Source organism: Ranitomeya variabilis, chromosome 7 (assembly GCF_051348905.1).
Source record: "Ranitomeya variabilis isolate aRanVar5 chromosome 7, aRanVar5.hap1, whole genome shotgun sequence".
Taxonomy (NCBI): domain Eukaryota; kingdom Metazoa; phylum Chordata; class Amphibia; order Anura; family Dendrobatidae; genus Ranitomeya; species Ranitomeya variabilis.
In genome coordinates, this window is record NC_135238.1 from 55412979 (window position 1) to 55430117 (window position 17139).

At 45.0% G+C, this 17139-nt stretch overlaps 1 protein-coding gene across 3 annotated transcripts in view; it reads left to right on the forward strand.

Moving 5' to 3' along the window:
• The first annotated feature begins 2436 nt into the window (after window positions 1–2436).
• Window positions 2437–17139, forward strand: part of RRN3 (RNA polymerase I transcription factor RRN3) — a 44684-nt gene continuing 29981 nt past the window's right edge. Inside the window, exons 1-4 of one of the 3 annotated variants that reach the window (XM_077275112.1) lie at window positions 2437–2604; window positions 5862–5986; window positions 7131–7187; window positions 8113–8202. In XM_077275112.1, coding sequence (XP_077131227.1) covers window positions 5891–5986; window positions 7131–7187; window positions 8113–8202 — 243 coding nt within the window. In that variant the 5' untranslated portion in view covers window positions 2437–2604; window positions 5862–5890. Of the gene's footprint in view, window positions 2605–2633; window positions 2900–5861; window positions 5987–7130; window positions 7188–8112; window positions 8203–17139 lie in introns of those variants that run through there. The other 2 variants (XM_077275113.1, XM_077275114.1) reach the window with 2 other exon arrangements.

Consider the following 17139-nt stretch of genomic DNA (forward strand, 5'->3'; position numbering starts at 1 on the left):
ATTCTGCATCATCAGGGATAGTCAACATAACTGTGCCATCTTTCCTAAAATTGATATTAGCTTCTAATTTCTTTAGGACATCAGTTCCTAACAGACATGTTGGGGCACCTCTGGCATACAAAAATCTGGATGCAAAACATTTAGGTCCTAATGAGACCTCTAGGGGCACAGTATATGGCAGTGTTCGAATTACCCCATCATAACCCTCAGCTATTCTGACAGGCTTATGATTTTCTTTTATATCCATGGCTATTCCTAAACATCGTTGTTTCACAATATTTGGTTGTTCTAACGTCCTCCAGTCTGGAGTAGCGGCTTTGAACTTTTCCTTTTGTTTCTCAAACATTGTAACAAAAACTTGGCAAAATGCCAAATGCTAATTTTTTTGCACGAAGAATTATCAATCAAAACATATCACTTTGATAAAAACAGAACTTCAAAATTATGTTCAGACAAAAAGTTATAAGGATTTCTAAAAAATTGGCTTTGCGCCAAAAAGAAATAATCTTCCAGCAACTTAACAATTTCCTTTGTCTAGACAATCAAACTTACAAAAATCCATCTATTATCTTTAATAATTCCACCTCGTTCCTTGCTCATTCTTTCCCATTCTGTGCTGAACACAAGTGCTTCTGAAATTCCCAATTTTTCTCTTACCCTTCTAATCTGCTTTTCTGACTGTCTTTCCACATCTTTCCTGTATGATATCTGCTGCTTCCACTTGTCCTAAGACGGTTTTTGTCTGTTTATTTCCCATTTTAGCTATGTCTACCCCAGGTGACGTTTGGACAATCACTTACTCTGTGGTGATGTCTCGTTGCCTTCTCTCCTAGGGAGCTAAAATATCCTTTTAATATTTGCTATTTCTACCCCAGGTGACGTTTGGACAATCACTGTGGTGATGTCTCGTTGCCTTCTCTCCTAGGGAGCTAAAATATTGAAAGGCTCGTCTGCTCCGTTTCTTCTAATATGCAGGACGTACTTGAGTGCTATTGCACATGCAAACAGACTCAGCAACACCATACAGATCACAAAACTTTCTGTCTCAGTTAGCATACTTGTCCCAGGCTCATGAAACCGCGTCCTGGGCTCATTCTATCAAACCTTATCCAGAAATGAAGGAGGTTAAGCACTTAATGAATAGTCAAGCATGGGCGGAGGTCTCCTCGAAAGGACGCAAGCACATGACCCAGTTAGGCTGACTTCCGTGTATAAGGCTTATACCCCAACTATTTCGGCTTATTTTCTACGTACTTTTGCTCTTCTTTTACAACATGCCACAACCTTCACACTGTTCACACACTGCCAGGGACAGGACTTATAAATCTATACAATATGGTAACCCGAGTTTTATAGGTATCTACTCACTACTAGACTAACCCAGCGTGACACGGCTCATAGAGATCTTTCGGATAATACAGGGCAGATAAAAGAGAACTAATAATGTCTCTTACCTGGCCAGGTTTTTCAGTTCATTTGCCGTCCATTATCCCAGATCTCCGTTGTCCGTATCCACAGGTGAATCTTGAGTAGATACTCTCGCCTCGGGTCCCTGTTCGGGCGCCAAAGAATGTTGAGTCCTCTCCGTCCCTGGCTTCCTGGATGGGATCCAAATAAATGACACGCAGCACAAAGGTTGTGTGTTCATACATAGGGATGGCCTCAGAGCACGCCTCTCCTCACTGGGCACGATCCCTTCTTTATATAGATAAAAAGTTTAGACATTTTTCAGACATGCGCATAAGCGCTCATATTTCATAATCACTTACAAAGCAAGTCTATTCTAGTGTAGAGTTACAATTATTTGGTATGTGGATAAAAAAGCTACAATTTCAAGGAGGAATGCGCGCGTGATTACTAACAAAACAAAGAAGATGTCAAGTTTGCAGAAATATACTTCTTGCTGTATCTATCAGATTTCTCAGGAGGAAGACAAAATGGATTCTTTGGTTCAGTCTGATCTCTACACTGGTAACTCATCCTTTGCCCGGGGTCACACTTGCGAGTGCAATGCGAGAAACTGGCACGATTCTCTCGCATCAATACCCGGGTCCGGAGCGTGCGGCCGCATGTATTTCTATGCAGCTGAACGCTCCTGTCGAACCTACGGCAGCAGTGCCTAGTATTGAGGCGAGAGACTGGCCCGATGTTCTCACACTGCACTCGCAAGTGTGACCCCGGCCTAACGGTGAGGGTCAAATTATACACATTTTTGGGTCTGCACTTTGAGACTCTAGCCATATGGAAGCATTAACTCAGCCCACCCTTACAGAAGGAATGACAGCACTCATGGCCAATGCATTACTATAAAATATGACTTTATCTGACAGGTAATTTGCTGTGTATATACTACAAAGTAATCTTTCTAGAGTTCTGCTTCTTCTGGTCTCTGCTCAGTGTTTACTTCTCAGGAGGACACACTCCCCTGCTTCCTGCATTCAGGAGCGGTACACACAACATGGCCGCCGCGCTCTGCCGGGTGCGTGCCCCACTTCCTGTTCGCCTCGATTCACTTCCGGTACGGCTCTGCTGGACGCGTGCGGCGGGTTGAGCACGTTGTTTCGGTTCCGGAACGATTTCCGTTTGGTCGGTCACTTCTCACAGGTAACGTACGATCGCTGACAGTTGTCTTTATTCCCAGCAGGCGATGCTGACGTGATTATTGCCGGGGATAAGCAGCAATGGCGCCTATCGTCTATAATAAGCTGCATAAGAAGGGTTCCCACGGCCCACAGACACTGGTGGAGGACGTGTGTGCCCCACTCGTGTTTCATCACTCTCAGATTATGGAATAAAGTGCTGTCTGCGCGACCCCCGTCCATACATGCATATGGGGGGAGCCTGTAAGACCCCATCACCCCTCTGTAGTGGAGCACTTGCTTAACCCCTTCTTTCCAGGGTGATTTATTTTACTTATTTTTGAGACCCATAACTTTTTATTTTCTGTTTATTGGGCTTTTAGTGTTTTGTTTTTTGTTTTTTTTTGGGACCTGTAGTTTTTACTGGTGGTATTTCAGCTTTTTAATTCATTTTAGAGGGAGGGAAGCCGCAACCAAAAAACAGCAATTCTGGTGTTTCAATTTTCATTTGCTTAAAGACATTTACACTCCAGATTAAATCTTGTATTTTGGTAGATCTGTGTTTTGTGGATGTGACGACGTCAAAAAGACTTCCTGCACCGCCCTGTTGACGGGAAGTGAGCGGCTGCAGGGAAGACATAACTTCATTTTCTCCCGGTAGCCGCTGCTTTAGGAAGAAGATTGAACAAGATTTAAAGTAGCACTCTGGGTTATTTTTTTTTTTAACTTACCATGGAAGTGGTATCAGTAATGTATGTTCCCTGTGCATAGTAAAAAGCTTGCCAGTCACTGTCTTCTACTGTTTCCTGTCCTGCTCCGCCATCGTTTGATCACAGCTCCTGACTGGTCAGAGGCCACTGCTATCGGTCACAGTCGCTCTTGATGCAAGTCTTTTATAGCTTGATTTTGAGTCTCATAGATTAAGGAATCATACAGACGTCAGGTTTTTTTTTCTGTCGTACAAGAAAAATGGACCGAGATTTATCAGTGAGTGTGGCCAGAGTTTTATCAGTTTTTTTCTCACTGATGAGAGAAAAAATGTTAGTGAAAAATATACAACACACAGATGGCATCTGATTTTTTTTTTTCACAGGACCTTATATTTTCATTGCTGAGTTTGATATGACTCTCAGATCAATATCGAACATGTCTCCGATTTTGTACTGAATGACTGGTCCGCCAAAAAAATCACTGACGTGAACAGCCCCGTAGACTTTCAAAAATACAAGTGCGATCCGTGAAAAAAAAAAAAAATACGCAAAAAAACTGACGTCTTAAGGAGCCCTTAGGCCTCATTCACATGTCAGTATTTGTACGCCAAAACCAGGAGCATCTCCATAACACAGACCTGGTGTCAATCTTTCATTTATACTTTTTGTCTGTAAGTACTACTTTTTGTTTTGGCATACAAATACCGATGCAAAAATAGTGACGTGTAAATGAGGCCTTATAATGAGAAGTGACTTCAGGTCCGCACAGCAAACACTGGAACGATCTGGTTGGTCACAAATCTGGTCACGAGGTGCAGAAAAGGAGTGGATTGGTGCTGGGAACAGCAGAAGACTGCAACACTTCTGCAGAAGAGAAATGGCGCTATGCTGGGAAAAGCCAAAGACTGCAACCGTTCTGTAGCAGAGGAGTGGAGCGGTGCTGGGAACAGCAGAAGACTGCGACCGTTGTGCAGAAGGAGTGGAGCGGTGCTGGGAACAGCAGAAGACTGCAACCCTTGTGCAGAAGAGGAGTGGAGCGCTGCAGGGAACAGCAGAAGACTGTGACCATTGGGCAGAAGAGGAGTGGAGCGGTGCTGGGAACAGCGGAAGACTGCGACCGTTGTGCAGAAGGAGTGGAGCGGAGCTGGGAACAGCAGAAGACTGCGACTTGTGCAGAAGAGTAGTGGAGTGGTGCTGGGAACAGCAGAAGACTGCGACCGTTGGGCAGAAGAGGAGTGGAGCGGTGCTGTGAACAGCAGAAGACTGTGACTGTTGTTTAGAAGAGCAGTGGAGCAGTGCTGGGAACAGCAGAAGACTGCGACTGTTGTGCAGAAGGAGTGGAACGGTGCTGGGAACAGCAGAAGACTGCAACCGTTGGGCAGAAGAGGAGTGGAGCACTGCTGGGAACAGCAGACGACTGCGACCGTTGGGCAGAAGAGGAGTGGAGCGCTGCTGGGAACAGCAGAAGACTGCGACCGTTGGGCAGAAGAGGAGTGGAGCGGTGCTGGGAACAGCAGAAGACAGCGACCGTTGTGCAGAAGAGGAGTGGAGCGGAGCTGGGAACAGCAGAAGACTGCAACCGTTGTGCAGAAGAGGAGTGGAGTGGTGCTGGGAACAGCAGAAGACTGCGACCGTTGGGCAGAAGAGGAGTGTAGCGCTGCTGGGAATAGCAGAAGACAGCGACTTTTGTGCAGAAAAGTGGAGCGCTGCTGGGAACAGAAGAAGACTGCAATCGTTGGGCAGAAGAGAAAAGTGGCGTGGAGCTGGGAACAGCAGAAGACTGCGACTGTTGTGCAGAAGAGGAGCGGAGCTGGGAAAAGCAGAAGACTGCGACCGTTGTGCAGAAGAGGAGTGGAGTGCTGCTGTAAACAGCAGAAGACAGTGACCGTTGTGCAGAAGAGTAGTAGAGCGGTGCTGGGAACAGCAGAAGACTGCGACTTGTGTAGAAGAGCGGTGCTGGGAACAGCAGAAGACTGCGACTGTTGTGCAGAAGAGTAGTGGAGCGGTGCTGGGAACAGCAGAAGACTGCGACTGTTGTGTAGAAGAGCAGTGGAGCGCTGCTGGGAACAGCAGAAGACTGCGACTGTTGTGCCGAAGAGCAGTGGAGCGGTGCTGGGAACAGCAGAAGACTGCGACTGTTGTGTAGAAGAGCAGTGGAGCAGTGCTGGGAACAGCAGAAGACTGCGATCGTTAAGTATTTTACAACACACAGGGAACATACATTATAGTAATGATACCACTGTGGTAATGAAAAAAAACCCTGGAGTGGTACTTTCAATTCTAATTACCCACAGGTAGCATATCTGGAGGTGACAGGTTCCCTTTAAATACTGCTGTCAGTGGTGCACTGTACATGTACAGTGGATGTCAGGAAGGGGTTATAACTTGGGGACTCATATTGCTACATGTGAATGAGCCCCTAGTAGCTGTATAATAGAGAGTAACACGTTGTGCACCATATAACACTGACCCGTAGTATCATGGACGGTATATACAAGGTTGTGCCTGGGGTCTGCCCTGCAGCAGTGGTCTGATCATAGATAGATAATGTCATTACATTTTTCATCCTCAGCAGGTCCTGTCACTCTATAAGGAGACACCATGATGGCTGAAAGTAACGAGTTCCTGAGCTCCCCTCCAAAGAAGACTGTCAGGTTCGGTGGTAAAGTGACGGACGTCCTGTCCAATTATTCCCAGGTAAATATATGTGTGCAGGGCTCCTGATAACTCCTCACGTCACTTGTTGATGGGCTATCGATCACTCATTTCAATAGTCAAAAATATTGTAAATGCATAATCCTTAGGGTCTGGAGAAAGAAAAAAAAAAAACACAGTTTCCCATAGTTAATTTTGGGATAGTTTTTACCCCTTCTCCGACTGCATGTTTTCTTCATTTTTGTGTTGTTTTTTTTTCCTACCCATCTTCCAAGACAGCGCTTGTTTTTTTGTGCGCCAGGCTGTTTTTATTGATATTGTCTTGTATGTATAATACGTATCTTGTCATGGAGAGAGCGATGGACACCGGACTCAATCGTTCCCTTTGACTAGTTTACCAGCAGTGATCTGAGCTAGCTCTGATCAGTGCTAGTGATAGGATGTGGCTGTATAACACAGCCGCCACCTGCTGAGTATAGCTGGCTTCATGCATCTGCATGTTAGGAAGTTATTAAAGGGCTGTCCGAAAATCCCAACTTATCATTCATCCACAGGAAAGGTGATAAGTGTCTCATCGCAGCGAAGATCCACTCCTGGGACCCTAAGTGATTTTTTGTTTTAACCCCCAGAAGACCCTGTCGATGGGTTATGTGATCATTGCCGTTACCACCTTTAGGCCGGGTTCACACTAGCGTATCACATTGGATACGATATGCTAATGACCCACGTCTCCTGCTCTGCTGCTATTGTGATCCGAGTGTCAGTGCTCTGCGCTCTGATCTTCTCGCATGAGAGAATCGTAGCACAGGTGCGGAGGAGACGGAGAAAGTAATTTCTTCATCGTCGGTGGGAATCGCACTGCACTCGGGTGATATCCAAGTGCAGTGCAATGTTTCACATGCACCCATAGACCTGTATGGGTGTGTGCAATCCAATTTTTTTTTTCCCCATTCGATCGTGATCCGATTGGAACTGGGAAAAAAATGCAGATGACAACAGAAGCATATAGTTACATTGGTCCGAATGCAATCCATTGTTTTTTTGTTTTTTTTTTAATTAGATTGCATTCGTCAGATTTAATAGCAAGTGTGAGCGAGCCTTTACTGTGATGTTTAGCGTGTCCTGTATGTTCTTGGGTTCTGCCGATCCTCAGACTTACTCTTTGCACCTCCTTTTATTCCATCAGGGTAACCAGAATGATTTTGAACTTCTAAAGCATCAGTTGTCTGACCCCGAGATAAAGGTAAGGGCCCCTGCAGTCCTACCAAATGTTATTACTGGTGTAGATCAGGCTGAGATCCTGGTTATTTCCACAAACTTGTTTTGGATGCAAATGATCACTACTTTATTTTGTGATGTAATCTGTCGGCAGGATTTAACCCCCCAAACTATTTATATGCACTTGTAGTTCCTTCAATGACAAGTCCATCAATACCTTTACATGGCCGGTCCGTTCTACTGTTACTGAGAAATCAATGTTTGTATAGATAAATAAATGAGGCTGAAGTGCTACTGTAGATCTGAAGCCTCAGTCACTCCTTACCCAGCGCCGCCGCTGCCTCCTGCTTGACTGACGGCTCCTTTGCCTGAAGTAACACTACATAGAGGCTGTCAGTAAAACAGGAGGAGATGGTGCTGGGCGAGGAACAGAGCTGGAGTGACTGAGGCTTCAGATCTGCATATAGTTCTTCATCCTCATTTGCAAATCAATTAAGAAACAGTTCTCGGAGGAGGAACGGACCGACCATGTGATGGTATTGCTTGTCTTGTCCTTGAAAGAAGTACATGCTCATATAAATAGTTTGGGGAGAAATGCTGCTGACAGGTTCCTTTTAAAACCATATAATTGGGGCTGAAAATCATTTATGCAATTGGGTATAATTAAAAAATTAACCGTTTGCCTTCTATAGTCTCTATGTTGCATTGACTATTGCTGGCTGCAGATGAGTAAACTAAGTCCATCAGTTTTTAGCAGTATATAGTGCATGCAATCAAATGATCGCAGACTAAAGTCTGGGTGAGGTGAGGACGGCTAAGAAAAAATGTAAAAAGTCAGTAGGAAAATGTATTATATATATATATAGAGAGAGAGAGAGAGTGATTGCAGCCACTGTACTGCAGTAGATTAGATGCTGCATATTCCTCAATGCTGTTTGTCTTTTTTGCAGGACGGGCAGATTATTAATTGGCTGCGAGAACTACGGGCCTCAGTTAATTACCTGACCATTGATTATGAGCAGCTCGTCAGCATTGTCCTGGTGAGTAGCCGCAGCCGTAGGTTTGGTCTATTGATTGTCTACAAGCCGTCATGCTGTAAACTAAAGCTGGACTGGTGTGAGAAAAGGAGTTCATACTAATCTTCACTGCAGTTATCGTTTCACACTTATGCATGTGTGTGTATCTACAGTGAGAATTATATAGATTTTTTTTTTTTTTTTTATAGCTAATTTCATCTGATGTCGGTGCTTTGTAGTGTCCTGGAGTCATGGGGATTCATTATTCTTCAAGAATACCTCTTTTAGAGCCTGGATACTGGATGTAGAGTGACGCTCATCTTGTCTGTTCAGAATTTCCAATCTGTGTTCGGTTGGGTTCAGATCAGGAGACACTTGGCCAATGAATCACTTTCACCTTGTTTTACCTCGGAAATGCAACAGTGACCTTAGATGTGAGTTTTGGATCACTGTCATGTTGGAGAACTGCGCGTCTACTAAGGGCACGGAGTGATGGTAGCATCTTCTATTTCAATATAGAACCATATGTACCTCTGTGAGTTCATGATACCATCAATGAAATGTAGGTCCCCAACCCCAGCAGCACTCACACAGCCCATAAGATAAGATCACTGCCATCACCACGTGTCACCGTGGGCACCTTGCATTTATAAAATTAATTTAGAAAAAAACACGGTGCCTTCAGTGAACCATGGTGGTGGCAGTGATCTTAAGTGGGGCTGCATGAGCGCTGCTGGGGTTGGGGAGCTGCATTTCATTGATGCTATGATTAATTCACAGATGTACTGTCCTATATTGAAATAGAAGATGGCACTATCACTCCGTGCACTTTTCCAACATTACCGTGTTCCAATACATACATCTGTTGCATTTCTGCAGAACTGGGTGAAAGTGATTCAGTGGCCAAGTGGCTCCAGATCTGACCCCAACCGAACACCTATGGGAAATATTAAAGTGACAAGTTGTCGTCATTCTCCATCCAGCATCCAGGCTCTAAAAGAGGTTATTCTTGAAGAATAGAAATAGATGTTGCAATATGTCACCAACTTGATCTTTACATGCCAAGAAGAGTTGGTGCTGTCATTAAAAATCATGGAGGTCATACAAAATACTAGATGTAGTAATTTGTGATGTAGTGTGTACTCATTTTTACATTAACTACTTTAAGTATAATTGAAGATTTTGGAATCTACTATATAATTGTCTAAGGGTCACTTCCGTGTTTCTGTCTGTCTGTAACGGAAATCCCAAGTCGCTGATTGGTCGCGGCAAAACACCCACGACCAATCAGCGACTTGGGATTTCCGTTACAGACAGACAGAAACACGGAAGTGACCCTTAGACAACGACAGGCGCCCGCTCCATTCTCCTCTCCAGTCACTGCTCACACAGGGTTAATGGCAGCATTAACGGTCCGTGTTATGCCGCGGTGTAACACACTCTGTTAACACTGCTATTAACCCTGTGTGACCAACTTTTTACTATTGATGCTGCCTATGCAGCATCAATAGTAAAAAGATCTAATGTTAAAAATAATTAAAGAAATAGTTATATACTCACCGTCCGTCGGCCCCTCGGGTCCAGAACAGGCCTTTCGCGCTCCTCGCGACGTTCCGGTGACCACTCCATGCATTGTGATCTCGCGAGATGATGACGTAGCGGTCTCGCGAGACCGCTACGTCATCACCTCGTGAGACCGCAATGCACTCTTGGGACCGGAGCACGCGAGGAGCATCGGTAAATGCTTCGCCTGGATCCGGGGGCCAACGGAAGGTGAGTATATAACTATTTTTTATTTTAATTCTTTTTTTAACAGGGATATGATGCCCACATTGCTATATACCACGTGGGCTGTGCAATATACTACGTGGGCTGTGCAATATACTACGTGGGCTGTGCAATATACTACGTGGGCTGTGCAATATACTACGTGGGCTGTGCAATATACTACGTGGGCTGTGCAATATACTATGTGGCTGTGCAATATACTACTTGGCTGTGCTATATACTACGTGGGCTGTGCTATATACTACTTGGCTGTGTTATACACTACATGGGCTGTTGTATATTACGTGGGCTGTGCTATATACTACGTGGCTGTGTTATACACTACATGGGCTGTTGTATATTACGTGGGCTGTGCTATATACTAAGTGGGCTGTGTTACACACTACGTGGGCTGTGTTACACACTACGTGGGCTGTGTTACACACTACGTGGGCTGTGTTACACACTACGTGGGCTGTGTTACACACCACGTGGGCTGTGTTACACACCACGTGGGCTGTGTTACACACCACGTGGGCTGTGTTACACACCACGTGGGCTGTGTTACACACCACGTGGGCTGTTACACACCACGTGGGCTGTTACACACCACGTGGGCTGTTACACACCACGTGGGCTGTGTTACACACCACGTGGGCTGTGTTACACACCACGTGGGCTGTGTTACACACCACGTGGGCTGTGTTACACACCACGTGGGCTGTGTTACACACCACGTGGGCTGTGTTACACACTACGTGGGCTGTGTTACACACTACGTGGGCTGTGCTATACACTACGTGGGCTGTGTTATACACTACGTGGGCTGTGTTATATACTGCGTGCGTGGGCTGTTATATACTACGTGGCTGTGTTATATGCTAAGTGGGCTGTTATACACTCCGTGGGCTGTGCTATATATTGCATGGCTGTGCTATATACTACGTGGCTGTGCAATATACTACGTGGCTGTGCAATATACTACGTGGCTGTGCTATGTACTCCATGGGCTGTGCAATATACTCCGTGGGCTGTGCAATATACTACATGGCTGTGCTATATACTAAGTGGCTGTGCAATATCCTACATGGCTGTGCTATATACTACGTGGCTGTGCTATGTACCTACGTGGCTGTGCAATGTACTACGTGGCTGTGCTATGTACTACGTGGCTGTGCTATGTACTACGTGGCCGGCCGTGAACAATCAGCAACAGGCGCAGTCCGGCCATGAATTGGCGCGGGATTTGAACCACGCTTCGCTAATTGGTCGCGGTTAACCGAATCCTGTGTACTCAATGTATTATTCTAAAATCTTCATAAATAAACTACATACATATTCTAGAATACCCGATGCGTTAGAATCGGGCTACCATCTAGTGAAAGTTATAATAACCTTTCTTTCATGTTACGGGTTGAAAAAAAATGTTCCGTGAAACTCAAACATTTTGGAAATTGTTCATGTGCTCAGTGAGATTTTATTTTTTTAATCTTTCTTTTCAAGGGGGTTGTACTCATTTATGTTGAGCAATGCATACAGTGTTGCTTTTATTGAGTTTTGAACATGATGTACATCTGACTTAACGTTGAGTACTACAGACTAAAGCAAACTTCTGCTTTCTACCAAATACAAATTAGACAAATTTGCCAACTGCTCGGTCACAGATGTACTTTTCATGAAATATACATATGAAATATTGGAAAAGCCAGAAAAGGCAACCACAAACCATAGTATACCTGGAAGAGAAAGGCATACCTCATAGATCTATGACATCACGTGATTAAAAAGGGACTAGCTGAATCCTTCTAAGCTCTATGTAGAAACAGGAGGTCAATTTTCCCTGCATGAGTCTTGAGCCACTGCAAAAGTCCCTGGCAGGGGGAGGAGGGAACAGCTGGGTCAGGAGTTGAAGAGGGGGGATGATAAATGCAGGGACAAGAGACTTCCTGTTTCTACATAGAGCAGAGAAAGCAGAAGAATTAACTGGGTAGAAAGGTAAAATGAGCAATTGTAAGTGCACAGTGCTATATAATATGATGATTACTATGTATTAAGAGGATAAAAACCTTTGATAGGAGCGCTTTAAGGAGAAAAAACTGTTGATGATTCCCTAAGTGTTTTGAAAATCACAGCAGGCTGCCCCTCCTTAACCCCTTCCCGACCTTTGACGCCACGTAGGCGTCATGAAAGTCGGTGCCAATCCGACCCATGACGCCTATGTGGCGTCATGGAATGATCGCGTCGCTGCAGATCGGGTGAAAGGGTTAACTCCGATTTCACCCGATCTGCAGAGACAGGGGGAGTGGTACTTCAGCCCAGGGGGGGTGGCTTCACCCCCCCGTGGCTACGATCGCTCTGATTGGCTGTTGAAAGTGAAACTGCCAATCAGAGCGATTTGTAATATTTCACCTAAAAAACTGGTGAAATATTACAATCCAGCCATGGCCGATGCTGCAATATCATCGGCCATGGCTGGAAATACTGAAGTGACCCCCCCACCCCACCCCACCGATCGCCCCCCCAAGCCACCGATCTGTCCCGTAGTCCCCTCCGTCCTGTGCTCCGCTCCCCCGTCCTCCTGTCCGCTCCCCCCCTGCTCCTATGTCACCCCCCCGTGCTCCGACGCCCCCCCCCGTGCCCCGATCTCCCCCCCCTTATACTTACCGAGGCTCCCGGTGCCCGTCCGCCTCCTCCATGGGCGCCGCCATCTTCCAAAATGGCGGGCGCATGCTCACTGCGCCCGCCGAATCTGCCGGCCGGCAGATTCATTACAAAGTACATTTTGATCGCTGTGGTAGGTTCTATCACAGCGATCAAAATAAAAAAAATAATAAATAACCCCCCCCCCTTTATCACCCCCATAGGTAGGGACAATAATAAAATAAAGAAAATATTTTTTTTTTCTTTTTCCACTAGGGTTAGGGTTAGAACTAGGGTTAGAACTAGGGGTAGGGTTAGGGGTAGGGTTAGGGTTACGGGTAGGGTTAGGGGTAGGGTTAGGGTTATGGCATGTGCACTCAGTGCGGATTTGGCCGCGGATCCGCAGCGGATTGGCCGCGGATCCGCAGCGGATTGGCCGCGGATCCGCAGCGGATTGGCCGCGGATCTGCAGCGGATTGGCCGCGGATCTGCAGCGGATTGGCCGCGGATCCGCAGCGGATTGGCCGCTGCGAATTCGTAGCAGTTTTCCATCAGGTTTACAGTACCATGTACACCTATGGAAAACCAAATCCGCTGTGCCCATGGTGCGGAAAATTCCGTGCAGAAACGCTGCGTTGTATTTTCCGCAGCATGTCAATTCTTTGTGCGGATTCCGCAGCGTTTTACACCTGTTCCTCAATAGGAATCCGCAGGTGAAATCCGCACAAAAAAACACTGGAAATCTGCTGTAAATCCGCAGGTAAAACGCAGTGCCTTTTACCTGCAGATTTTTCAAAAATCGTGCGGAAAAATCTCACACGAATCCGCAACGTGGGCACATAGCCTTAGGGTTAGGGTTGGAATTAGAGTTAGGGTTGGAATTAGGGCTAGTTTTGGAAATAGGTTTAAGATTAGGCTTGTGGTTAGGGTTACGGATAGGGTTATGGGTGCGTTGGGGTTACAGTTGTGGTTAGGGTTGGGATTAGGGTTAGGGTTGGGGTTAGGATTAGGGTTGGAATTAGGGTTACGGGTGTGTTGCGGTTAGGGTTGTGGTTAGGGGTGTGTTGGGGTTAGGGTTGTGATTAGGGTTATGGCTACAGTTGGGATTAGGATTAGGGGTGTGTTGGGGTTAGTGTTGAAGTTAGAATTGAGGGGTTTCCACTGTTTAGGCACATCAGGGGTCTCCAAACGCAACATGGCGCCACCATTGATTCCAGCCAATCTTGCGTTCAAAAAGTCAAATAGTGCTCCCTCCCTTCCAAGCCCCGACATGCGCCCAAACAGTGGTTTACCCCCACATTTGGGGTACCAGCGTACTCAGGACAAACTGGGCAACAACTGTTGGGGTCCAATTTCTCCTGTTACCCTTGCAAAAATAAAAAATTACTTGCTAAAACATAATTTTTGAGGAAAGAACAATTATTTTTTATTTTCACGGCTCTGCGTTATAAACTTCTGTGAAGCACTTGGGGGTTGAAAGTGCTCACCACACATCTAGATAAGTTCCTTCGGGGGTCTAGTTTCCAAAATGGGGTCACTTGTGGGGTGTTTCTACTGTTTAGGCACATCAGGGGCTCTGCAAATGCAACGTGATGCCCGCAGACCATTCCATCAAAGTCTGCATTTCAAATGTCACTACTTCCCTTCCGAGCCCTGACGTGTGCCCAAACAGTGGTTTACCCCCACATATGGGGTACCAGCACACTCACAACAAACTGGGCAACAAATATTGGGGCCCAATTTCTCCTGTTACCCTTGTGAAAATAAAAAAATTGCTTGCTAAAACATCTTTTTTGAGGAAAGAAAAATGATTTTTTATTTTCACGGCTCTGCGTTGTAAACTTCTGTGAAGCACTTGGGGGTTGAACGTGCTCACCACACATCTAGATAAGTTCCTTGGGGGGTCTAGTTTCCAAAATGGGGTCACTTGTGGGGGGTTTCTACTGTTTAGGCATATCAGGGGCTCTGCAAACGTAACATGATGCCCGCAGACCATTCCATCAAAGTCTGCATTCCAAAACGTCACTACTTCCCTTCCGAGCCCCGGCATGTGCCCAAACAGTGGTTTACCCCCATATATAGGGTATCAGCGTACTCAGGAGAAACTGGACAACAACTTTTGGGTCCAATTTCTCCTGTTACTCTTGCAAAAATAAAAAATTCTGGGCTAAAAAAATATTTTTGAGGAAAGGAAACACATTTATTATTTTCACGGCTCTGCGTTATAAACTTCTGTGAAGCACTTGGGGGTTCAAAGTGCTCACCACACATCTAGATAAGTTCCCTTGGGGGTCTAGTTTCCAAAATGGAGTCACTTGTGGGGAGTTCCTACTGTTTAGGCACATCAGGGGCTCTGCAAAAGCAACCTGACGCCCGCAGAGCATTCCATCAAAGCCAATTTCTCCTGTTACCCTTGGGAAAATTCTGGGCTAAAAATCATTTTTGAGGAAAGAAAAATTATTTTTTATTTTCACGGCTCTGCGTTATAAACTTCTGTGAAGCACCTGGGGGTTATAAGTGCTCACTATGCATCTAGATAAGTTCCTTGGGGGGTCTAGTTTCCAAAATGGGGTCACTTGTAGGGGATCTCCAATGTTTAGGCACACAGGGGCTCTCCAAACGCGACATGGTGTCCGCTAACGATGGATATAATTTTTCATTCAAAAAGTCAAATGGCGCTCCTTCCCTTCCGAGCCTTACCATGTGCCCAAACAGTGGTTTACCCCCACATGTGAGGTATCGGTGTACTCAGGAGAAATTGCCCAACAAAATTTAGGATCCATTTTATCCTGTTGCCCATGTGAAAATGAAAAAATTGAGGCTAAAATAATTTTTTTGTGAAAAAAAAGTACTTTTTCATTTTTACGGATCAATTTGTGAAGCACCTGGGGGTTTAAAGTGCTCACTATGCTTCTAGATAAGTTCCTTGGGGGGTCTAGTTTCCAAAATGGGGTCACTTGTGGGGGAGCTCCAATGTTTAGGCACACGGGGGCTCTCCAAACGCGACATGGTGTCCGCTAAAGATTGGAGCCAATTTTTCATTGAAAAAGTCAAATGGCGCTCCTTCGCTTCCGAGCCCTGCCGTGCGCCCAAACAGTGGTTTACCCCCACATATGAGGTATCCGCGTACTCAGGACAAATTGGACAACAACGTTCGTGGTCCAGTTTCTCCTTTTACCCTTGGGAAAATAAAAAAATTGTTGCTAAAAGATCATTTTTGTGACTAAAAAGTTAAATGTTCATTTTTTACTTCCATGTTGCTTCTGCTGCTGTGAAACACCTGAAGGGTTAATAAACTTCTTGAATGTGGTTTTGAGCACCTTGAGGGGTGCAGTTTTTAGAATGGTGTCACTTTTGGGTATTTTCAGCCATATAGAACCCTCAAAATGACTTCAAATGTGAGGTGGTCCCTAAAAAAAATGGTTTTGTAAATTTTGTTGTAAAAATGAGAAATCACAGGTCAAATTTTAACCCTTATAACTTCCTAGCAAAAAAAAAATTTGTTTCCAAAATTGTGCTGATGTAAAGTAGACATGTGGGAAACGTTATTTATTAACTATCTTGTGTCACATAACTCTCTGGTTTAACAGAATAAAAATTCAAAATGTGAAAATTGCGAAATTTTCAAAATTTTCGCCAAATTTCCGTTTTTTTCACAAATAAACTCAGAAATTATCGACCTAAATTTACCACTAACATGAAGCCCAATATGTCACGAAAAAACAATCTCAGAATCGCTAGGATCCGTTGAAGCGTTCCTGAGTTATTACCTCATAAAGGGACACTGGTCAGAATTGCAAAAAACGGCCAGGTCATTAAGGCCAAAATAGGCTGGGTCATGAAGGGGTTAAAAAGACATTGGATGTTTCCTTAGAGGGCTTTTCTTCATCTTCCCATGGGTCATCTTAACTTGTAAGCTCTGTAGAATGCTTTGAGGCAGATGTCGCTATAACGCACGTACAAGCGTCAGAGAGGTCTGTGCATTGTTGAACGAGCTACAAATACTCATGTATTACTACACTACCGTTCAAAAGTTTAGGGTCACCCAGATAATTTTGTGTTTTCCATGAAAACTCATACTTTTATTAATCAAATGAGTTGCCAAATAAATAGAAAATCTAGCCCAGACATTGACAAGGTTCGAGAAAAAGATTTTTTTTTTTAAATAATAATTTTCTTCAAACTTTGCTTTCGTCAAAGAATGCTCCTTTGCAGCAATTCCAGCATTGTAGACCTTTGGCATTCTAGCAGTTAATTTGCTGAGGTAATCTAGAGAAATTTAATCACATGCTTCCAGAAGCCCCTCCCACATGTTGGTTTGGCTTGATGGGCAGTTTTTGCACCATACGGTCAAGCTGCTCCCACAACAGCTCAATGGGGTTAAGATCTGGTGACTGCACTGGCCACTGCATTACAGATAGAATACCAGCTGCCTGCTTCTTCCCTAAATACCGGTAGTTCTTGCATAATTTGGAGGTGTGCTTTGGGTCATTGTCCTGTTGTAGGATGAAATTGGCTCCAATCAAGAGCTGTCCACAGGGTGTGGCATGGCGT